At 43.3% G+C, this 24,733-nt stretch overlaps 1 protein-coding gene across 1 annotated transcript in view; it reads left to right on the forward strand.

The window, feature by feature from the left end:
- sms (spermine synthase) overlaps positions 1 to 24,733 on the forward strand; it is a 47,025-nt gene that overhangs the window by 10,411 nt on the left and 11,881 nt on the right. The window contains exons 2-7 of the mRNA XM_048602553.1: positions 10,683 to 10,764; positions 12,514 to 12,689; positions 14,662 to 14,816; positions 17,242 to 17,331; positions 19,428 to 19,542; positions 24,593 to 24,672. Of these exons, the coding sequence (XP_048458510.1) occupies positions 10,683 to 10,764; positions 12,514 to 12,689; positions 14,662 to 14,816; positions 17,242 to 17,331; positions 19,428 to 19,542; positions 24,593 to 24,672 (698 nt within the window). The remainder of the gene's footprint in view (positions 1 to 10,682; positions 10,765 to 12,513; positions 12,690 to 14,661; positions 14,817 to 17,241; positions 17,332 to 19,427; positions 19,543 to 24,592; positions 24,673 to 24,733) is intronic.

Genomic DNA, 24,733 nt, shown 5'->3' on the forward strand with positions numbered 1-24,733 from the left:
CCCCCGTGGAACTCTTGGATATACTTGTGCATCCTGACTCTGAGAACACACAACACTATTTTGATTAATGAGGCAATTGAGAAACATTTTTTTGGGGTTTGCCAGATGTTCCACACAATCTTTACTGGTCTGTCAAGTCTCTCCTTTTCTGGAAAAATAGACTGTTCTAAATGTGAAACAGGCCAGTTCACCCATTAAGTCTGTGCTGGTGAGGAAGTAAGAGAGTTGATGTGGGCAGGACTTTTCATGTGGTGTACATGTCCTTCCAAAAGGTAATCTATACAGTTACGTGATGGCAATTATAGCTTATGCAATACAAAGAACAGTAGCAATGCAGCTACAAAATTGGCTGAAGGAGAGGAAACGGTAACAGGCAATGGATATTTCTCAGGCTAGAGGAAGATTTGTAGTGGAGTTCCCAGGGGTTGCTGTTGGGAGCCTTCCTTTTCCAGATGATCTGCAGCTTGGTGTGCAGGCATCAATTCCAAAGTTGTGGACAACACAGCACTGAGAAATACAATTAAGAACTACAGTAAGACTTGGTGGAGTGGTCAGATAGGTGGCAGATGAATTTCAGTATGCAGAAGTGTGAGGGGACAGCTTCATACAAAGAGCATGGAGAAACGGTATAAACTAAAGGCTAGTATTCAAAAGAATGTACAGGAGTGTAGACACTTGCGTGTGTCTGTACATAGATAATAAAAGGTGGCAGTACAGGTACAGAGAACTGTTAGTAAAGCATACAGTATTCTTGCTCTATTAATAGAGACATAGAATATAACAGCTTGGTGGCTATGCTGAATCTGTATAGGAAATCGCATGGCCCTCAGCTGGAGTATTGTATCTAGTTCAGGGCACCACATTTAGGAAGGATGTCAATATTTGGAGAGATTGCAGAAGAGGTTAATGACAGTGGTTCCAGGGTTTTGCAACCTCAGTTATGAGGTATAACTGGAGAAGTTGGGACTGCTTTCCTTGGAGGAGGGGGATTTGATAGAAGTTTTCAAAATCGAGGAGTTTGGACAGAATGGAAAAGGAAATTTTCTGCTTGTAAAAGGATCAAGGACCAAAGGGCACTGGTTTGAAGTGTTTTACAAAAGAAACAGAAAAAGATGTTTTCACACAGCAGTTACTGTATAGAATGCATTGCCTGGAAGTGTGGTGGAGGCAGGTTATATTGACAGCGTAGTTTCTATTGAAATAATCATCTAATGTGCTGGATCATGGGGAACAGAGAGGGAATTGGCACAAAATCACAATGCTCAGATAGCTGGTGTAGACACAATGGGCTGAATGGCTTCCTTTTGTACTGTAACAATTCTGTAATAAAGGAAGGATAGCAGATAGTGGATGATGTAGGGTGCGTCGGGAAAGAAGGGTTGTTGGGGGTTTGCTGGGAGTCAGTTGGTTATTGGAAGAATAGGCGGGAAGTTGTTGGGCTGCTGGGGTGGGGCAGCTGTGTAGCCAGTGAAAGGGAAATGGTGAAGGGGTGGGCTCCAAGCAGAGTCAAACGACAGGTTTGATGGTGAGTGTTGAGTGTCTGTGTGGGTTCAGGAAGTATTAGGGTCAGTTTAATAGTTGTACAGTAGTCAGGGTATAAAATTGAATCAGAGATAGTAGGAACTGCAGATGCTGGAGAATCCGAGATAACAAGGTGCAGAGCTGGATGAACACAAAGCCAAGCAGCATCATAGGAGCAAAAAGGCTGACGTTTCAGTTCTGATGAAGGGTCTAGGCCCGAAACGTCAGCCTTTTTGCTCCTATGATGCTGCTTGGCCTGCTGTGTTCATCCAGCTCTGCACCTTGTTGTCCCAGTAGTCAGGGTATGTTTGAATTCTTGTCATGTTGTCAGGCTAGCAATGAGTGATTTCTGGCGGAGCATTGGGATCGTTTTTTCCAATTCTTACCCTCCCCCACTCAAAAAAATTCAGTTATCATTATAAATGTGTGAACGAATTCTTATTGGCAGCTGACCAGTAGGAACAATGTCATACAATGTCAACCCTCTCCAGAGTCACCACTTTTGTCATGTCACCTGTCACTGTCAGTTTCAGTGAAGCTAATCTTTATTTTTCACGTCTCCATTAAAACTGTAATCTCACCCCTGATAAGACCCTGTTGAATGTAGATTCCATTCTTAGGTTGTTTTAATGTCCTTAGTCATCCTGGCAGGAGATTTGCTCATGCCACTCATGAAGTTTTAAACTGGTGAAAGTGTGTTTGGGGGAGAGGGGGGTGGATCCCAAAGAGATAATTCTGAGACTAGTATTGTTGAGGAGAGGAGCAAATCAAACAGACAAGGCAGGCAAGAGCAAGGCAGAGAACGAGGTCAGACTGATAAATTGAACTGCATTTATTTCACCGCAAAAGGCGAGACAGGAACGGCCGAATGAACTCGGGGCATGGCTGGGAACATGGGATTGGAATATCATGGCTACTATCGAAACATGGCTCGGGACTGTCACTTTAATGTTCCACTGTAAAGATGTTATAGGAAAGATAGAAAGTCGGGGGGTGGGGGGGCGTGGCAAGAGAGGAGGGATAGTGGTGTTTTTGATTAGGGTTAACATTATGGCTGTAGTTACGGAGGATATTCCTGGGATTACATCCAGTGAAGTTAGTTGGGTGGAACTGAGGAAAGGGATGATCACCTTGTTAGGATTGTACTATAGGCCCCCAGTGGTCAGCGGGAAATTGAGAAACACATTTGTCAGGAGATTTCAGATACTTGTAAGAATAATAGGGTGGTAATGGTGGGGATTTTAACTTACCAAACATAGACTGGGACACTGTGTTAAGGGCTTGGATGAAGCGGAGTTTGTGTGTACAAGAAAGTTTTCTGATTCACTATGTGTATGTATCTGAGAGAAGGAGCAAAACTTGACCTTCTCTTGGGGAAATAAGGCAGGGCAGGTAATTGAGGTGTCAGTGGAGAGCACTTTGGGGCCAGTGATTACAATTCTGTTAGCTTCAAAGTGATTATGGAAAACAGTAGACCTGATCTAAAAGTTAAAGATCTAAATTGGAGTAAGGCCAAGTTTGATGGTATTAGGCAAGAACTTTCAAAAGTTGATTGGGAGAGGCTGTTCACAGGTAAAGGGACATTTGGAAACTGGGAGGCCTTCAAAAATGAGATGGTGAAAGCCCCAGAGGCAGTATGTTCCTGTTAGGGTGAAGGGCAAGGCTGGTGGGTGTAGGGAATGCTGGATGATGAGAGAAATTGAGGCTCTTGTCAAGAAAAAGGAGGCAGATATCAGGTATAAACAGCTGGGATTGAGTGAATCCCTAGAGGAGTATAAGGGCAGTAGGAGCATACTCGAGGGAAATCACAAAGGAGAAATGACATAGCTTTGGTAAATAGGGTTAGGGAGAATCCAAAGAGAATCTACAAATACACTAAGGATGAAAGAGTAACTAGGGAGAAAATAGGGCCCCTTAATGATCAGCAAGGCTGCCCATGTGTGGAACTGCAGGTGATGGGGGAGATACTAAACGAGTATTTCACATCAGTATTTACTGTGGAGAAGGATATGGAAGCTAGAGAACTTGGGGAAATAATTAGTAATATCTTGAAAAGTGCCCATATTACAGAAGAGGAGCTGCTGGATGTCTTAAAATACATAAAGGCAGATAAATCCCCAGGACCTGATCTGGTATATCCCAGAATTTTGTGGGAAGCTAGGGAAATGATTGCTGGGCCTTTTGCTGTGATATTTGTATGATTAATAGACACTGGTGAGGTACTGGAAGACTGGAGGGTGGCTAATGTGGTGTCATTATTTAAGAAAGGTGGTAAGGAACAGCCATGGAACTGTAGACTAGTGAGCCTGATATCAGTGGTGGGCAAGTTTGGAGGGGATTCTGAGGGACAGGATTTACATGTCTAAGGTTTTGGAGTAGATTTGTAGCTCAGGTTGTGGGTGTTGTGGTTGGTTGGCTCGCCGAGCTGGTTTGTTATTCCGTAGACGTTTCGTTACCCTGCTGGGTAACATCCTCAGTGCAGCCTCCGATGAAACGTCGGTGTGTTTTCCCGCCTGGTTTTTAAACTCTGGAGTCCATTGAGCTGGATTACCTCACTTCCAGTTTTCCTTCGTAGTGGAGTGTAAATGGGGTCGAGTTCTATGTGTTTATTAATGGCTTTCTTCGTGGACTGCCAGGCTTCTAGGAATTCCTGTGCCTGTCTCTGCTTAGCTTGTTCCAGGATTTTGGTGTTGTTCCGGTCGAATCAACAACACACTGTAGGAACACAGAACTGTGCCAAGAGGAAGAAGAATACCTCTTCCAGGTTTTCAAGGATAGTGGATATCCAAAAAACTGGGTCAGAAGATGCCTACGCGAACAACATCAGGAAGATACTACACACCCCGACACCTTCATCACCTACATCAGGAACACATCGGAACTAACCACAAGACTCCTACGACTGTTGGGCATCAGAGTGGCACGCAAACCCACATCAACCCTATGACAACTGCTCACCCGAACTAAAGACCCACTCCCCGCCATGGACAGGACCAATGTCATCTATAAGATCCCCTGCAGAAACTGAGAGAAACACTACATCAGACAAACAAGAAGGAAACAAACAACAAGGGTACACGAACACCAACTGGCTACAAAAAGACACGACCGATACTCACTCATCTCAATCCATATGGATAAGGAGAACCACCAGTTCAACTGGGACAACACCAAAATCCCGGGACAAGCTAAGCAGAGACAGGCACGGGAATTCCTAGAAGCCTGGTTCTCCACGAAGAAAGCCATTAATAAACACATAGAACTCGATCCCATATACACTCCACTACAAAGGAAAACCGGAAGTGAGGCAATCCAGCTCAACAGACTCCAGAGTTTAAAAACCAGGCAGGAAAACACACCGACGCTTCATCGGAGGCTGCACTGATGATGTTACCTAGCATGGTAACGAAACATCTGCGGAACAACAAACCAGCTTGGCGAGCCCACCAACCTCAACAGGATTTACATGTATTTGGAAAGGCAAGGACTGATTAGGGATATTCAATATGGCTTTGTGTGTGGGAAATCATGTCAGACTAACTTAAGTTTTTTTTTTAAGAAGTGACAAAGAAGATTGAAGGCGAAGCGGTGGATGTCATCTATATAGACTTTAGTCAGGCATTCGACAAGGTTCTGCATGGTAGACTGGTTAATAAGGTTAGATCACATGGAATCCAGGGAGAGCTAGCCACCTGGATAAAAAAAAATTGATTTGAAGGTAGGAGACAAGGTTGATGGTGGAGGGTTGTTCTTCAGACTAGATTCTTGTGACCAGCGGTGTGCCACAAGGATCGATGCTGGGTCCACTGTTTTTTATCATTTATATAAATGATTTGGATGTGAACATAGGAGGTATGCTTAGTAAGTTTGCAGATGGTGCCAAAATTGGTGATGTAGTCAACAGTAAAGAGTATCTCTGAGTACAACGGGATCTTGATCAGATGGGACAATGGGCCAAGGAGTGGCAGCTGGGGTTGAATTTAGATAAATGAGAGGTGCTGCATTTTGAAAAGGCATATCAGGGCAAAACTTCAACAGTTAATGGTAAGGTCCTGGGGAGTGTTGCTGAGCAAAGAAACCTTGGAGTGCAGGTTCATAGTTCCTTGAAAGTGGAGTCGCAGGTAGACAGGGTGGTAAAGAAGGCATTTGGTATGCTTGCCTTTATTGGTCACTGCATTGAGTATAGGAGTTGGGAGGTCATGTTGTGGCTGTACAGGACAGTGGTTAGGCCACTTTTGGAGTATTGCATGCAATTCTGGTCTCCCTGCTATAGGAAAGACTTTCTTAAAGTTGAAAGGGTTCAGAGAACATTTACAAGGATGTTGCTGGGGTTAGAGGATTTATAGGGAGAAGCCGAATAGGCTGGGGTTATTTCCCCCTGAGTGTTGGAGGTTGAGGGGTGACCTTATGGAGGTTTACAAAATTGAGGGGCATCAATAGGTTGAATAATCCAAGGCTTTTATTCCCCAGGGTAGGGGAGTCCGAAACTGGAGAGCACAGGTTTAAGGTGAGAGGGGGAAGATTTAAAAGGGACTTGATGGGCAACTGTTTCACGCAGAGGGTGGTGTGTGTATGGCATGACCTGCCAGAGGAAGTGGTGGAGCCTGGTACAATGACAACATTTAAAAGGCATCTGGATGGGTACATTGAATAGGAAGGGTTTAAGAGGGATATGGGCCAAATGCTGGCAAATGGGACTAGATTTATCTAGGATATCTGGTTGGCATGAACGTGTTGGACCAAAGAGTCTGTTTCCATGCTGTACAGATCTATGACTCTATAACAGAATGCCCAAATCTGTGCACACTCTCAGCGCATGCCAGCTAAGATTAGAAGTTGAGATATTTGTTTATGTTAGCTCAATATGCACCATGTCCAACTCTGAATAAAGTAGCAGCTTATGTCCATATGCAACAAGTTTGGAGTGAAATCAGGCCTGATTAGTGGCAAGTAAAATTTGTGCAACACCAATCTCAGGCAATGACCATCTTAAACAAGGGAGAATCTAATCATTGCCCCTTGGAGCTCAATGATATTACCATCGCTAAAGGCTATTACACCAGAATTTGGCCATTCGGCCCATTGAGTCTGTTCCGATCATGATTGATATGTTTCTCAACCTCATTCTTGAGCCTTCTCCCAGTAACCTTTGATTCCCCTTACTAATCAAGGACCTATCTATCTCCGTCTTAAAGACACTCAATGACTTGGCCTCCACAGCCTTCTGCAGCAATGAGTTCCACAGACTCACCACCCTCTGGGTGAAGAAATTCCTCCTCAGCTCAGTTCTAAACACTCGACCCTTCACTCTGAGGCTATGCCCTCAAGTCCTAGTAAAACATCTCCACGATCAGTCTGTCCAAGTCTCTCAGTATTTTGTAAGTTTCAATCAGATTCTCCTTCATTCTTCTAAACTCCAGGGAGTACAGACCCAGAGTTCTCGGTCCTTCCTCATATGACAAGCCCTTTGGCCCCAGGATCATTCTTATAAATCTCTAAATCTCCTCTGGATTCCCTCCAGTGCCAGTGCATCCTCCCTTAAATATGGGGCTCAAAACAACACATAATATTTCAAATGCAGTCTGATGAGAGTCTTTTACAGCCTCAGCAGCACATCCCTGCTCTTACATTCTAGCCCTCTTGAAATGAATGCTAACATTGCATTTGCCTTACTAACTGCCAGCTGATCCTGCATGTTTAGCTTATGAAAATCCTGACCTAGGACTCCCAAGTCCCTTTGTGCTTCAGATTTGCAAAGCCTTTCCCCATTTACAAAATAGTCTACTCCTCTATTCTTCCTATCAAAGTGCACTTGCCCACACTGTGTTCCATCTGCCACTTCTTTGTCTACTTTCCTAGCTTGTCCAAGTCCTTCGGCAGCCTTCCTCTTCCTCAACTGTACCTGTCCCTCAACCTATCTTTGTGTCACTTGCAAATCCAGAAACAATGCCATTTGGTTCTTTTGTCCAAATCATTAACCTACAATGGGAGTAGTTGTGGTCCAACACTGACCCTTGCGGAACTCCATAAGTCATTGGCTGCCATCCTGAAAAAGACCCCTTTATCTCCACTCTCTGACTTCTGCCAGTCAGCCAGACTTCTGTGCACGTAGTACCTTACCCCTAACACCGTTATCAACTTCCCACCTTGTCACAGGTCTTCTGGAAATTCAAGTAGATCATGTCCAATGGCTGTCCTTTGTTTAACACAAAGTTGTTGACTCAGCCCTATCTTATCATGCACTTCCAAGTACTCCACAATCTCGTCCTTAATAATGGACTCTCAAATCTTAAAAAGACCATTCAGGCTAAACAACCTATGATTTCCTGCCTTCTACCTCCTCTTCTTGTGCAGGGCTGTTACGTTAGCCATTTTCCAGACCTCTGGGGCCCTACCTGACTCCAGTGATTCCTGAAAGATCACAGCCAATGCATCCACAATCTCTTCAGCTGTCTCCTTCAGAAACCTGGGATGTAGTCCCTCTGGTCCAGGTGATTTATCCACCTTCAAACCTTTCTGCTTCTCCATCACCACCTCCTTAGTGATGGTAACTGCACTTACCTCTGCCCCGATTCTCTTTGAAGTTCTGCTATACTGCTGGTGTCTTCCACTGTGAAGACTGATGCAAAGTACCTATTCAGTTCCTCTGCCGTTTCTTTGTTCCATGTTACTACTTCAGCCTTATTTTCCAGTGGTCCAGTGTCCAGTCTTGCCTCTGTTTTTACCTTTCACGTATTTTTTAAAACCTTGCAATCTTCTTTCATATTACTCATTAGCTTACCCTTATATTTCATTATCTTCATTCTTATTGCTTTTTAAGTTGTCCTCTGCTGGTTTTTAAAAGCTTTCTAATCCTCTGGCTTTCCACTAATCTTCACCACATTGTATACTTTCTCTTTTGCTTTTCTGCTGTTCCTGACTTCCCTTGCCAGCCATGGTTACCTCGTCTCCCCTTAGTATGCTGCTGCTTCTTTGGGATGATTTTCTGCTGTGCCTCCTGAATTACCCCCAGAAACCCCTGCCACTGCTCTTCCATCGTCTTCCCTGTTAGGCCCCCCCTTCCAATTAATTCTGGCCAACTCCTCTCTCCTGTCTTGGTAGTTGCCTTTACTCAATAGCATTCGATTTGATTCAGGCTTTTCCCTTTCAAGCTGCAGGGTGAATTCTTATCATATTGTGGTTACTATCCACTGTGATTCCATCACCTTAAGCTCTCTGATCAAGTCTGCCTCATCACGTCACCAAATCCAGAATTGCCTGTTCCCTAATGGGATCTACCACAAGCTCCTCCTAAAACACATCTTGCACACATTCCACAAATACCTTTTCTTGTGATCCACTACCAACTTGACTTTTCCAGTCTACCACATTGAAGTCCCCCCATGCATATTGTAATAGTGCCTCTCTTACATACCTTTTCTATTTTCTCCCCCACATCCTGACTACTGTTAGGAGATCTGTACATTACTGCTTCCAGGGTCTTTGTCTCCTTTGCGGTTCCTTAACTGTACCCACTCACATTTTACACCTTCTGGCCCTGTATTGCTTCTTGTTTTCGATGTAATTCAATTTCCTGTGAGCAAGGCAATCCCAACCCCTCTGCCCATCTGCCTGTCCTTTCGGTAGGATGTGTATCCTTGGATATTTATTTTCGAGCCCTGAAGCCACATCTCTATGATACCCACAACATCATACCTGCCGATTTAATCTGCCAGTGTCTCATTCAACTTGTTTTGTATGCTGCATGCATTTAAGTATAGAACCCTCAGACCCCGTACCTTAACTTTTTCCATAATTTTCCATGCAACTGGAATACCACGCCCCCCAACCCAATAAACTGTTTAATTAAAAGCCATCCACAGCCCTATTAATACATTCTCCAGGACACTGGTCGCTGCATGATTCAGGTGGAGCCAGTTCTGTTGGAACAGCTCCCTCCTTCCCCAGTACTGGTGCCAATGTCCCGTGAATTTGAAACTGTTTCTCCCACATCGTTCTTTGAGACATGTGCTTACCTCTTTAATCTTGTTACACTGTGCCAGTTAGCTCGTGGCTCAGGTAGTAATCCAGAGCGTATTACCTTTTTCATTCTGCTTTTTAGTTTAGCCCCTAGCTGCTTATATTCTCTTTGCAGAACATCTTTTATCTTTTTACCTATGTTGTCGGTATCTATGTTGATCACAGCGACTGGATCTTTCTCTTCCCAGTGCACGTTCCTCTGCAGCCAGATGAGACCTGGGCACCAGGCAAGCAACACAGCCTTGGGACTCTTGATCCTGACCACATAATAAACAGTGTCTATTCCCCTAACTGTGCTCTCCTCGATTACAACTACTTTTTGCTTTTCTCCCCTTCTTAAATAGCTCCCTGTACCGTGGTGCTGATGTCATTTAGCTCATCCTTCTTACAGACCCTGTTCCATTATATGCAGGGACCAGAATCTCAAACCTGTTGGACAAGCTCAAGGGCCACCTCTAGCTCAGTGGTAGTCACCATTGATCAGAAACTTGATTTAGTCTTCTAAGTGTAAGAGTGTAATAAGATACACCTCATTTTCCCCACATGCCTGATGAGTACAGCTCTCTGGAAGCTCAACACCATCTAGGACAATGCAGCCCACTTGACTGGCTCCCACCCTCCACCTTCAGCATTCACTCTGTTCACAATTGCACAGTGGCAGCAACGTATACCACCGACAAGATGCACTCAGTCCTCAAGGCTTCTCTGACTGCACTTTCTAAGCCCATGATCTGCACCATCTAGAAGGACAACGGCAGCAGGTGATGGGAACACCATCACCTGAAAATGCCCCTCCAGGACACTATCTTCCTTCATTGTATTGCGGGCAAAATCTTGTAACTCCCTCCCTACCTACACCCTTCCCCATCTCTCCACCTTACAGTAGTGGTTCAAGGTATGAGCTCGTTACTGCCACCTCCAGGACAAATAGAGATGGGCGATAAGCGTTGGCCTTGCGAGCAATGCCCAGAGTCTTTTGGACAATCCGGAAAAGCTTTTTATTGTATGAAAGTGAAATTGCTAATATTGTTGATGCACTCATGCTTGTACCATCTGCTATACCTCACTGCTCTGCCTCCTGTCACACCCTCATATACCGGTTGTCATTTTGGTTGCTGCAACATTTCTCAAATTTTAAATAGATTTGTTTGCATTTCAGCTCTGCAACAGACTGGAAGAGAAAATGAAAGACGTTTTGCGGGGAAATATTAAAAGGCTAAAAAGGTAAGAAATTTGAATGGTTGAATTTATTAACAAAACATGCATTTGAGGTTTTAAAGTTTATTTATAAACCAAACTCTTAAGCATGTGCAGTGAAGCTGCCTGAATTATTTACTTGATATTGCTGGAGATCACTGTGCCAAATAATTGTTTGATAATGCAGAACTGCAACTTTGTGCCTGTTTTTAACAATGTTTAATCTTTTCGCCTTGCACTCGTCAGGACCAGGACATGTCTAATTTTGGACATTGTGTTCTGAGGCGTGTAAGCATGGTCTGTTTGAGCGTAGTCAACATGCTGCTTTCTGTGAATGATTAATGGGATGTGTTGTTTGATCCAGTCTGTCAGCGATGGAATGTGTGGCCTGCTTACCTGGCACCCCATTAGATATGATTCTACCATCGGACAACTTTATTAAATAATCTAGGCTATGCAAAGGAAACGACCAGAAACCAATTTCAGATTATCATTCAGGCTCTGAGTGTGATGCATTAGCCCGTGCTCGAAGCTACCTCTCTATTCACGCACCTGTTTTATATAGGCAAAAGGAATTTTTGTGAATTGCATTTTTTGTCATTGGGAGAGGGTATGTTTCTGCTCTTTGGAAATATTATTTTGTGTTGTCGTCTTTGCTTCTATCCAACTTTACATTTTCAACATTTAGTCAGTTCGCAGCTGCTAGCTTTTCTCTTCTGACTTTAGTGACAAATCTTTCTGGTGCACGTTAACTTTATGCTGTATCGCCTCCAGCAACAAACCATGACCGATTTTAGGCTGACTGGTGCAAAGTTATCTCTCCCGCCCTCTTCAAGTTAATGTCTTTCATTGGAAACCATCCAGTTCTCTGATGCAACTTCCAGATTCCTACATTGTCTGATAGAGCTTATTATCCTGTCATTTTCCTGCCACCCTTGAGTGTTGAAGCGCCTGATGAAGTGGCTTTTCCACTGCCTCTTTACTAATAGCAGTGCTGTACATCCCTCTGTTGTACCTGCCCACGCCTCCATCTCTTTGAAAACGTGAGCCAAAGTTGTCATTTTACTAAGCCTTTCCCTTCACAAGTGGCTTTTCTTATCCATCTCATCAATCCTGACCTGCAGCTTCCTTATTAAGTCTGTGTTAAAAATACATTGCATAGTATTGTTACTTCATAACAGCCTTTTTGGCTTTTTGTATCACTTTTGCTTCCTCTCCTACATATCGTTAATCTCCGATAACTCCAGTGGGCTCACATCCACAACAATTCAGGTTTTGGTATTGAGATTTATTTGTTGATCTGTATCGTGCCCATTCCCTAATCTGTTTTCCAGTGTTTGTCATACGTTGCAGAGAAATGGTGGAAAGTTTAATGGATTTTGACAGGGGCCTGGAGAACCACCTGTTGCTGTGAGTGATTTGTTATTATACATGCCACAACAAGCTACCGAATCTTGTAGCAGTCTTTATCTGTGGGGCTGTGTATACAGGGCTCTGCCTGCTCAGGCAGTGAGGGATAAAAGATCACTTGACTCCATTCGTAGAACAGCTGGAAGTTTTCTTGGTCAAAATTCTGCTTTTAACCAACGCCATGAAGGATTAATTCCAACTGGCAATTCATTGCAGTTGCTGTTGAGGAACACCTACTCTGTTTGTATCTGCAGCTGCACTTCAGATACAAGTCTCTAGATGCAGAGTGCTTTGTGGCATTCTAATTGAGGTAATAAGGGGGACAAGGCAAATGAAAGTTAATTCATTTCTCTGCTGCTTCCCTAGGTTACCGGCCATTGTACGAGGAGGGGCCATCGATAGATACTGGCCAACTGCTGATGGCAGGTTGGTGGAGTATGACATTGATGATGTTGTTTATGATGAGGATTCTGCATATCAGAACATCAAGATTCTCCATTCAAAGCAGTTTGGAAATATTCTTATCCTCAATGGTGATATTAGTAAGTACCGTTTGATTTTCCTTCTATTCATTCAGGGAATGTAGGTGTGACTGGTGTTTATTGCTCATCTCTAGTTGCCCTTGAGAAGGTGGCGGTGAGTTGCCTACTTGAACGGTTGCAGTCAGTTTGGTGTAGATACACCCAGTAGTAAAATGGAAATTGGAAAACAAATTGATGTTATTAGGCACTGCTTACACTTTGTATACCAGTGAACACCTAGGAGTTATTTTGATTTGTACTTCTACACATTGTGGTTTTTGGGCATATTTTGTTGCTTCTCCATTTTAGTAATTGTCTCAGCTGATGTATCTGTAGGGGAATGACAGTTTCATGGAATCCTTATAGTGTGGAAGCAGGCTGTTTAGCCCATCGAGCTTGCACCGCCCCTCTGAAGATCATCCCATCCCGACTGACCACTCCCATAACCCTGTATTTCCCATGGCTAATCCACCTAGTTTGCACACCCCTGGACATTATGGGTAATTTAGCATGACCAATTCACTTAATGTGCACACCTTTGGACTGTGGGAGGAAACCGGAGCACCTGAAGGAAACCCACACAGACACTGGAAGAATGTGCTAACTCCACACAGACAGTCGATTAAGGCTGGAACTGAACTTGGGTCCCTGGCACTATGAGGCAGCAGTGTAAACCACTAAGCCAGTTTGCCTTAGTATTTTGAAGAAAGAAAGACCTGGCTTGGGTGCTGCCTCTTACTTTATCAACCAGTGATTCTACCAACTGGTGCTGGCGAAACATCAGCATAGCAAGTGAACATAAGATTGGAACAAAACCAAAACTGCTGGAAAGATGCAGCCCGTCCCAAGGATTTTGAAGGGAATAAAGCAGTTTCATAAAGCAGTTGGGTCCTTTTAGAATTGCTATTGTATATGGTTTTGCAGAACTTGGTAGTGCTTGCAGTCATTTCCACATAATGTATCTCTAGGAATCAGCCCCTTTAAAGGAAGAGGTAAAATTCAGAGCTTAGGTTTTTAAAAATTCATTCATTGGGGATTTCGGAATCACCCGGCAAGGCTAGTGTTTGTTGCCCAAAATTAATTCCCCCTGATTTAAGAGGTTTACGCAACCAAATTCCTGTGGGCCTGTAGTCATCTAGGCCTGAATAAATAAGATGACCAGATTTTCTTCCCTAAAGGACACAATTGATTCCAATGTGTGGTTTTTTTTTAAACAACAATTGGCAATTATTTTATGTTCACTATTACTGAGAATAACTTGCAATTCAGGTTTCTTTTATTAATTGAATTTAAATCCCACCAGCTACTGTGGCTAGATTTGAACCCATGTTTTCGACAGAACATGAGCCTAGGCCTCTGGAGTACTATGCCACTGGGGTACTATGCCACTGACTCCCCATCATTAAAGGTTTGATTCAATGATAACACAGAACTGGGTTGTGAGTTGAATTCAGGTATGAGTTAGAGTGGGGGCTGGTAGCTAGTAGGACTCGAAAGGACAAGATGCTGATTTTCGTCTGTGGATAGTAATCTCTGATCCTAATCTCTCGCTTGTAAACTTTCATAACCAAGTGCAGCTGGAAAACATGCCTGCTCCCACAGTATTAAAAACAAAAAAAACTGGTGGGTCAGGCAGTAACTGTGCAGAGAAGAAGATGGGGTCAAGAATTCAGGTTCATTTATAGACTGAACAGTTGGAACAATTTTTGACATGACAGTGAAAGTGCTGAGTGTGTGGCTGCTTGTTTCGTGTTTAAGGAGGTGCCTCCAGCAGAGTAGTACTCCCTTTACTATCTTGCTGAACCTGGATTATATGCTCAAACCGCTGCAAGGGGTTTTGAACCCCCATGTCCTTCTGATTTCAGAACTGCAAGCAATCACCACAAAACCCAAGGCTGAAACTTGGATTAATTGTTGTTACAGTTGTTGTTGATTTCATTTTTGTTGAATATATTATGCAGAAAATGTCTCTTTGTACACCCATCTGTTCCAGATTTAGGGGAGAGTGACCTTCCATACACTCAAGCCATCATGGGTGATGGAGTAGAGGACTATACAGGGAAAGAAATTCTCATCCTTGGAGGAGGAGATGGTGGAATCCTATATGAGCTGGTCAAGTTAAAACCAAAGATGGTCACCATGGTGGAAATATCCTTTTTTTGTCTGTAACCTTTGCCTGAAATTTTTGGGTAACTTTTTAAAGAACTAATCTGAAACTGGTAGGTTTGATTTCTGTAGTTAGGTTTGAAAGATTGGGATTTTGTTCTTCTTTGAGCAAACGTGATTGTGGGAAGATTTGACAAGACGGATACAAGATTATGATTATGATAAGGCAGACGAAGCAAAGGTGTTACCGTCTTGTGGCACAATGCTACTTTCCCTGTCTCTAGAGCCAGGAGGCCTGGGTTCAAGTCCTACTTGCTCCAGAGGTGTGTCATAACATTTCTGAACAGGTAGATTTTAAAAAAAAAGTGTTCCTGTTAGCTGATTGTACAAGGACTATGGGACACAGATTTAAAGCCATGGCAAAGGCTACAAGAGGTGTGTGAGGAGATGAGCTTATTAGCAATGAGTACTAATGGGCTGGAACTCGCTACCTATGAAACAGATGGTAGCGAAGACAGTCAAATCCAACATTTCAAAGGAAATTGGATGGGCTCTTGAAGGAAATAAGTGAGCAGTGTTTTGGGGTTCAAACATGGGAGTGGGAGTCAATGGATTGCTTTGTAGAGAGCATAGATTCAATTCAGTAAATGAGTATCCAACATTTGTTCAGTGATAGGAAGCCAAGGTTAATGGTGTATGGGTGTTTCTGACTGGGAAGATGCTTGTAGTCGGGCTTGACAGGCCATGTTCCTAGATCTCTGCTTTTCCTGGTGCGTAAGCAATAGTTTGGACTTCAATGTTGAGAGCATGATTCAAGCATTTGTTTGATGATACAGAATTGTGTGGAGAATGGAAAGAAAGCTGTAGACTGCAGGAAATTATCAATGCACTGCAGATGTGGGCAGTGGAGTTCAATCCAGAAAACCGTGTGGTGAGACAAAGGTGAAGTTGCCTTAGTGCCGGGGCTGCGATGTCATTTAGACAACTGGTGGTGGTTTAACCAGAGGGTCACCACACCTCGGGCAAGGGGAGAGGTTGAGAAGGCAGGACCTTCATGTTGATCTCAGCAAGTGCAGGAATTGAATCCACGCTGTTGGTGTCATTTTCACAAACCAGCCATTCGTCCAACTGAGCTAACTGACTCCCTATGACGTCTGAGGTAATTTTGGGAAAGCTAATAAGGTAAGCTGGTGAATGATGGGGTACTGAGAAGGTTGCAGGAACAGAGGGACATATCCACAAATCCTGGAAAATAGCAGGACAGCTGGATGAAGTGGTTACAATGACGTGCAATATTTTCTTTGTTAACTGAGGCACAACAGGGAAGAGCAGGAGGTTATGCATGAAATATATAAAACAGACATTAAACCACAGCTCATGTACTGTTCGGATCTGGTGTACTAAAGGGAGGATGTGATAGCATTGGAGGGGACACTAGGGCATCCCCAGGCATGTTACTAGGGATGTACAACCTAAACTATGAGCGAGGGGCTGCAGTTTTTTGATAAATGTCAAAACTCCCGTTTAGAGTCCAACAGATTTATTTAAAATCACAAGCTTTTGAAGCGCAGCCCCTTCATTCCGAAAGCTTGTGGTTTCAGATAAACCTGTTGGACTATAACCTCGTGTCGTGTGATTTCTGACTTCATCCACTCCAGTCCAACACCGGCACCTCCACATCACGTAAGGTGTATAAGTTTGAGGGACGAAGAGTGCATAGGAAAGACCTATAAGCATTTACAGAGTTGTCAATAACCAGCGCTACAAATTTAAATCAGTTGCTGACAGGATTTGAAAGGGATTGCAATATATTTTCACTCGGAAGGTGCTTAGCGATCTGAAAGATGAATGATGTTACATCTTTAAAAAAGACTTAGATTGCACCATATCAAATGTAGTTCCTCAAGATTGAGAACTAATATCTGAAATTGATACAAGGTTGGATATCTTGCCTTTATCCAGCATGAACATAATGGACTGAATGACCTCTTGTGCTGTAAATTTTCTGTCTTCCAAATACACTGATGAGCCACAACCCATTGGATTGTGAAACAGGCTTGAAGGCCTAAATGAGCTGCTCCTGTTCTGTGTTTTTAAATTTTATACAAATGCTAAATTCTTTGTGTACTAAAGCTTTAAACATTGAACTCATCATTTGACTCATTTTCTATGAATCAGTAGTCCTGGCCAGCAACAGAGTTCTGTTTGGAATGTGATTGAACATTTTGTTAACAGTTAGGATCATATTGTATTCGGAGGCCTCAGTACAGGGAATTGACTGGCTATAGCTGGATGTTCATACCATTGGGGTTTGGATATTCTCCTGAAATGTTAATGCACTGACTCCCTCCAGATGTTAATGGTGTTGCTTCTCAATCAGTGTTCATTCAGCCATATTTAAGAGTTTTTTTTTTCTTTGCCAGCTTGTGTCATATTCTTTTTAGTTGTTTCTTAACCAAACTTGCACATTGACCAGATGGTGATTGACGCATGTTGTAAACACATGCGTAAAACTTGCGGAGATGTCCTGGATAATCTGAAAGGAGACTGCTATCAGGTAGGTCAGCTGGCATTCTTGTTTTCCCTCAGCTACATAACTAGATAACTTTTGAGAGTGTAAGGTGTCTGCTTAGGAGATGAGTTGTTGCTGCCAAATACTTGCAAAGTGTCCAAGGTCTCTTCAAATCTACCCTACCTGTACAATTAATTATCACTGCATTTCCTTTTACCTAAAACTCCTCAGTCTGTACATGGTCACAAAACAAGCTGGCTGAGCAGTCAGTCAACCCCATAATTGCTTCTTGTTATGCTTGCATTCAGGCCTTGTGTGCCATCTCATCAGCTCAGCTTTGGTAACATTCATTCCAATGTGGTCAGCTTTGACTCTGAATTGGAGCCAAGTGCTCACCTGTTGCCATTCTGTCACAGCCACAGGTTAGCTATGCATTGGTATGTACCGTGTACTACCTCCTCTGCTTAGGTCATTCATCTTCCTGCTTTGTTAGCTGCTTTGTGTAGGTAAACAGTCTATCCCTTCAGCACTAGTCCCTCTTCTCACAGTAGTGCCTTGCATTTTGTTCGGGTGACACTCTCATTGCTAAATCTCTTGCTTGTCTGCCCTGGGGTTTAGGGGTTTAGTATCTTGTCGCATTCACATTCTTGTCTCCAATGCTATAATGCCCCTCTCCCTCCCTTTACCATTGCTTTGCAATTAGTGTGAATATCCCTAAACCACCTCCATCCCAGCTTGTTAAGTACATGACACCTGCAGTAAGTTAAGCTGCTGAAAATTTCCAGCTCCTCAACACGTCACCCATGTGGTATTTGGGCCTGGTAGAAGCTGCCTATAACAGCAAACAATGTACTTTAAGAAGGAGCTGTTTGTGGGGATAATACTTTACTCCCCCTACAGCCAGTTTCATTTTATAGACCTCATGTGGTCCTTCAGCTGCTGCAGCAGCCATTTGGGGTAATTTCCCACAGAAATGCATCCTTGTGTACAGTACGTATTTCTGTCATGACTTTTACTGCTACATGTTTTGTCAGTCACAGCTAATATCCCAGGACTCTTGATCCTAGTGAGAAGGAGGATGTAAATGTAATTATTGGCAAGGAAGAATACTGAGGAAGCGTATGAGACCCGAAATTGACACGTTCTCTGGAGCTGGCTGCGGGAGTGGCAGATGCATTGGTTTTGATCTTCCTGGATTGTTGGGTTACCTCCATGTACTGGAAAGGTCAAATGTAATTTCACTGCTCACAAAAGGAGGGAAGGAGGAAATGGTTAAACACTGGCATAATGACAGTTGTCAGAAAAATACTAGAATTTGTTCGTGGAGACATGGCTCCAGTTGAGGGAAAGGGGATTGTTAAACAAACAAATTTTAGGAAGTGTGACTTATGGAACAAATGAATGGGTGGGGTTAGGAATCATTGGATGTTCTGTGTCTGAATTCTCAAAGTATTTGTTAAATTGCCACGCAAGAGATTATAGTTCATGGGATTGGGGAAATATCTTGATGTAGATTGAGGATTGTTTAGCAGACAGCTCAGAGCCTCTAAATGAATGGCTTATTTATCTGAACAATAGGCTGTAAGTAATGGAGAATGTCTTGAACCTAAACTGTTTACAATCTATATCATTGACTGAGGTCTGGGAGGCTAATATAATGTCCACGTTTGCTTCTAAGTGAAAGAGATGGTGGAAAGCAAGTTTTGATGAGGACATAAAGTGGTTGCAATGGGATTTAAATAGGTCAAATTTAAAGCAATTGGTGACAGAGAGTATAATGTGCGATAAGTTTAAAATTTTCCTCTTTGCTTAGAGTGCAGGCAAAACAGAATTTCTTTCAAACAACTGATGTTTGATGCTCCTGCTGGGAGGTTTCCTGACAGTATGGCACGCTAGTTTCTCTTGCACTTGGAGACAGTAAGGACTGCAGATGCTGGAAGCTAGGGTATTCAAAATAGAAACCAATGGATTTCTTGGGCATTGAGGAATATGAGGATTGGAGTGGGAGACCGGAGTTGATGTTCAACTATAATCTTATTGGAAGGTAGAGCAAGCTCAGTAACTCATTAGGGTGAGACTCCTGCTGTTTCATTTGTTCTTGTGTTTCAAAAATGATGAAAGTGACCCTCTTGTTTTTTCAGGTGTTAGTTGAAGATTGCGTTCCAGTTCTGAAGTCGTATGCTGCAGAAGGAAGGCTGTTTGATTATGTTATTAATGACTTAACTGCAGTTCCTATCTCTACATCTCCAGAAGAAGGTAAACATGTTCACAATTCTCATGCTGGGCTCAGTTGTCCGGGTGGCTAGCTTGCAGTGCAGTGTGATGCCAACAGTGTGGGTTCAATTCCTGTACCAGGTACAGTCACCATGAAGGTCCTGTCTTTTCAACCTTGCCCCTTGGCTGAGGGGTGGTGACCTTCTGGTTGAACTACCAGTTGCCCCTCTCTAATGAGAGAGTAGCCCTATGGTTCTCTGGGACTATAGTGACTTTACCTTTTACTGTACCACTTATTCCTCTTGCAACTCTCTCTAATTCTGTTAGTTCAACTTGCCTACATTTGTTATTCCCCGTTATACAGTCCTGAAAATTCACGTTTGTTGAAAACAGTCCCATTGTTAACTTCCTGTCATTTGCTCGTAGTAGGAGAGTGTGGTGTGCTCAGGTTATCTGTGGGGAGTGAAGCAGGCTGGTTTGCCAGTCTTGTGATTTCTGTCACTGCGATCAGACTATTAGCTTCAATATTAACCCTTGTGTAATTTTTCCCATGCTGAGGTTGTGACTGTATTGTTACTGGAAACCTGTTGATTAAACTGCTTAGTAAGTTTAGATCATATGGGATCTGGGGAGCCAACCAATTGGATACAAAATTGGCTTGAAGTAGGGAGACAGAGGGTGGTGGTGGAGGGTTGATTTTTCTGATTGGAAGCCTGTGACCAGTGGTGTGCCACAAAGGTGAGTGCTGGATTCGTTGCTTTTTGTCATTTATATAAATAATTTGGATGTGAACGCAAGAAGGTATGGTTTGTAAGTTTGCAGATGACACCAAAATAGGTAGTGTAGTAGACCATGAAGTAGATTATCTCAGAGTGCAGGTGGGCCGATTGGCCGAGGAATGGCAGATGGAGTTTAATTTAGATAAATGTGAGCTGTTGTGTTTTGGTAAGGCACATCAGCGCAGGACTTATACACTTGATGGTAGGGCCTGGGGATGTTGCTGAATAGAGACCCAGGGGTGAAGGTTCATAGTTTCTTGAAAGTGGAGTTGCAGGTAGACAGGGTGGTGAAGAAGGCATTTGACACATCTGTCTTCGTTGGTCAGTGCATTGAGTATAGAGTTGGGATGTCATATGGTGGCTGTACAAGACGTTGAGGCCACTTTCAGAATATGGTGATCAATTCTGATTGCCCTTATATCAGAAGGATGTTGTTAACCTTGAGACAGTGCAGAAAAGATTTACAAGGGTGTTGCCAGGACTGAAGATTTGAGCCATAGGGAGAGGCTGAATGGGCTGGGACAATTTTCCATGGAGTGTTGGAGACTGAGGGGTGAGCTTATAGAGGGTATGGATAGGGTGAATAGCCAGGTCTTTTTCCTAGGGTAGGGGAGCCCAAAATTAGAGGACATCAGTTTAAGATGAGAAGGGAAAGATATAAAAGGGACCTGCAGCACGTTCCACCCCCTGCCAGAGGAAGTGGTGGAGGCAGGTACAATTACAACATTTCAAAGGCATCTGGATGGGTATACGAATAGGAATGGTTTAGAGGGATATGGGCTAAATGCTGGCAAATGGGACTACGTCAGATTGGGATATCTGGTTGGCAAGATGAGTTGTACTAAAGTGGCTGTTTCCGTGCTGTACACCTGACTCTAAATTCAAAGCGAGGCAGAAGAAAAACACATGGACCCAGACTGAGAGTAACAAAAGTGAAACTCAGTTGTTCCAACGATGTTCCAGAAACTGATTCAATGCATTACATAATTTATATGAAGTGTCCATAATGTAAATAGCAAGTGATACAGCGCAGAAGGAGGCCATTCAGTCTATCATGTCTGTGGACATGGGAAACCGTTTGTTGAGAAAGCACTCATTAAGACCTTGAGCGCAGTTTCATTTACAGGTGCATCTGTTTTGTCAATTGTAAGATAACAATTGGACCATTCCAGCTCGATACCTGTTGAAGCAGTTGCCAGTGGGTCTGAAACCTGCATCAATAGAAATTGGGAGCTGGAAGATGCATGAGACTTGGGACTGTGTATCTGAGGTACCCATAACATTTTTAGACCGTGTAACTTTGGAATGCTGGGTTTGCAGGGATGGACAATCCAATGGGTAATCAGGATACGGGTCCAACTTGCTCCTGGCCCTGTGTTTAGGCTGATGAAGTTGTCTTCCCCTCTCCCTACACTTCAAACATACTTAATTCACTTTGAGACAATCTGAGCTGATGAAAGATTCGGTGTAAATGCATCCTCTTTACTTTGCCAACTCATTTTGCAATTTTACAGTCTGCTTCTGTGATGAGCCGTTCCACACACTGTGAGCCCTTCATTCTTCTCTTGTTCGTCTTGGCTGTTCTGCTGATTTTCATAAATCAAACCTTTCATAATTTTGAACGCTCCTTTATTCTTCTTTGTTCCAGTGAAACAAGCTTCAATTTTCCAATCTCACCTCTGTACCTTCAGTGTCAGTGTATATAAAACGCTGAATACACTTAGCATTTTCAGGACATTTTCCGCATACAAGCCCAAGTATGGTGTTCTTTCTGCACATCTAGATTGTTGTCTGTTCTTTCGGAGACCTTGCTTTCACTATTTTTTCTCTTAACTGCATTATACTTTGGAAATCTATAAGCACAGAAAGTGGACCTTCAGCCGAACACATTCATGCCAGTCAAAAACAATCGCCAAATTATTCTAATCCTGTTTTCCAGCACTTGGGCCACAGCCTTGTATGCCTTGACATTCCAGGTGCACATCTAAATACTTGCATGTTATGAGGGTATCTGCCTGGACCACCCTTGCAGATAGCGAGTTTCAGATTCCTGCCACACCCTGGGCGAAAAAACTTTCTATCTCATCTCTTCTGGATCTTCTGCTCCTTGCCTTAAATCTATGTCCCCAGTCATTGATCCTTCCATCAAGAGGAAACACTTCTTCCTGTTTACCCTATTTATGCTCCTCATAATTTTATACCTCTCAATCTCCTCTGTTCTAAGCAAAGCAGCCCAAGTCTGTCTCCATAACTGACCAACAGTCATAACGTCCAAGATGGCGGCGGTGGCATAAGCAGTGTTCAGGCTCCTGACCCTGGGGCTCGTTTGCTGTGTCCGCTTTTCCTTTTTTCCCTCTTTTTACTTTTTAATATTACGTACTTTCTTGTGGAGAGCTCGGCCACAGTGACATTGGCATCAATGGAATTGGTGAGGTGCCCAGCACGTCAGAGGTGAATTTGTGTTGCCAGAGGCGGAGGAGGGAGGCAGTTTGGGCCCAATATAGGACCTGGCAGCATCTACGGTGTTTGCTTCAGCGTGGTGGGCCCAGCTTCAAGTTTGAGCCTAGTAAGGGACTTGGCAGCATCGGTGGCAGATGCATTACTGAGATCAGCCCAGAGCAGACACATGGTGGCGACGTCGTTGGAGGCAGGGTAGCACCAAAGAATGGCGACAATGGGACTCGAGTCTGGCTGTCTGTTTTATGCTGGTGTTGGTCTCAGCATCGGGGTGGAAGAGCTTGGATCCAGGCCTACAGCTAAGCACAACAAGAAGGACTGTAAAGTTGGACTCTAAACTTTGTTTCCTTGGTTTCTATGTTTATATTCTACATCTTGGTTTAATTTCCGTGTTTTAAGATGGTACCAGAGAGTGATGACATTATACAAGACTTTTCACTTTGTTTGTAACAAATACCTGTAACAAGTACACGTGACATCCACGCCTCGCAATCCCCTCTGCACCCTCTCCAGTGCTATCACATTCCTCCTATAATGCGGATTCCAGAACTGCATGCAGTATCCTAGGTGTGGCCTAACCAACATTTTATACAGTTCCTGCCCTTGAACTCCAAGCCTTAGCTAATAAAGGCAAGTATACCATGTGCCTTCTATACCCTATTAACTTGTTCTGCAGCCTTCAGGTATTTGTGGACCAGCATCCCAAGATCCCTTTGTTTCTCCTACTGTCCTGCTATTAATTAAATACTCCCTTGTTCCTTCTTCCAAAGTGCATCACCACCCAGGTATATGCTGCCCTTGTCCTTCTAGATGATAGTGACAGAAGAATTTGAATATTGCAATAATTAATTTTTAAAAAAATGTTGCTGTGCTAGGAATCAATGTAGATCTGAAAGAGCAGGGAATTCTCCAATCAACTCCCCTTGACTCCCCCCAGATCTGTTCACTATCTGCAAGGTAGAAGTCAGGAGTGTGCATTGCTCCAATGATCCTCAATGTCTTCCAAACCAATAACCACTAGAAGATCAAGGATAACAGATATGTGGGAACACCATCACCTGCAGGTTCCCCTCAAGCCACTTATCATCCCGGCTTGGAAATATATCGCTGTTCCTTCACTGTCACTGGGTTGAAATCCTGGAACTCTGCCCTCAAATGGCATTGTGGGTCTACCTATAGCACATGGACTATAGCTACATGGAAATACATTACATGGGCTAGAGCAGATCAAGAAGACAACTGAGCACCACCTCCACAAAAGCAGTTAGAGAATTTTTTGTGTTGGCCTGACCATTGGAACCCATACCCTGTGAATTAATTGTTTAAAAAAAAAATTATAAGTACAGGAATGATGAGTGAGCAAGTATGAATTAAAATAAGAGGAACAGAGGGATTTGGAACTTCAAGGGTGGATTTGAAAATCAAACCGGGCCTGGAGCTAACGTTGGTCAGCGAGCACTGGGGTGACAGAGGAACTGGACTTAGTGTGACTTAGGACCTGGCCAGATGTTTTTAAAGGAGTGAAGGTAGATGCTGGTCCTGAGAACATTGCAGTAGTCAAATTTAGAGCCAATATTATGATGGTGGAAGTAGGAGGGCTTACTAATGGGTCAGATCTGAGGCCAGAAGTTAATCTGTTGAAAAAAGATGGTTGTCGATTGTCTAGTTCAGCTTGAGTAGAGGCCGGGGGGGAGATTGGTATCAGTGGCTAGAGCTTGTGTGATCTGTAGCGGTTGATAATCTTGGCTTTTGTTTAGTCTTTGCCTTTTTGATTGTGTTTTAATAAACCCAACTCAATTGGATGTTTAATAATAAACTTGCTGATTTGTAACGCGTCTTTTTCCTTCTGACCTCAGAATCAACGTGGGATTTCCTGCGACTTATTCTTGACCTTGCTGTGAAGGTTTTGAAACCCACAGGGAAGTATTTTACACAGGTAGGAGGCCATTCTTACATTTTTTTCACGATGTACTGGTCATAGCAATGGTAAACATTTT

This window comes from Rhincodon typus, chromosome 11 (genome assembly GCF_021869965.1).
Source record: "Rhincodon typus isolate 14 chromosome 11, sRhiTyp1.1, whole genome shotgun sequence".
Classification (NCBI taxonomy): Eukaryota; Metazoa; Chordata; class Chondrichthyes; order Orectolobiformes; family Rhincodontidae; genus Rhincodon; species Rhincodon typus.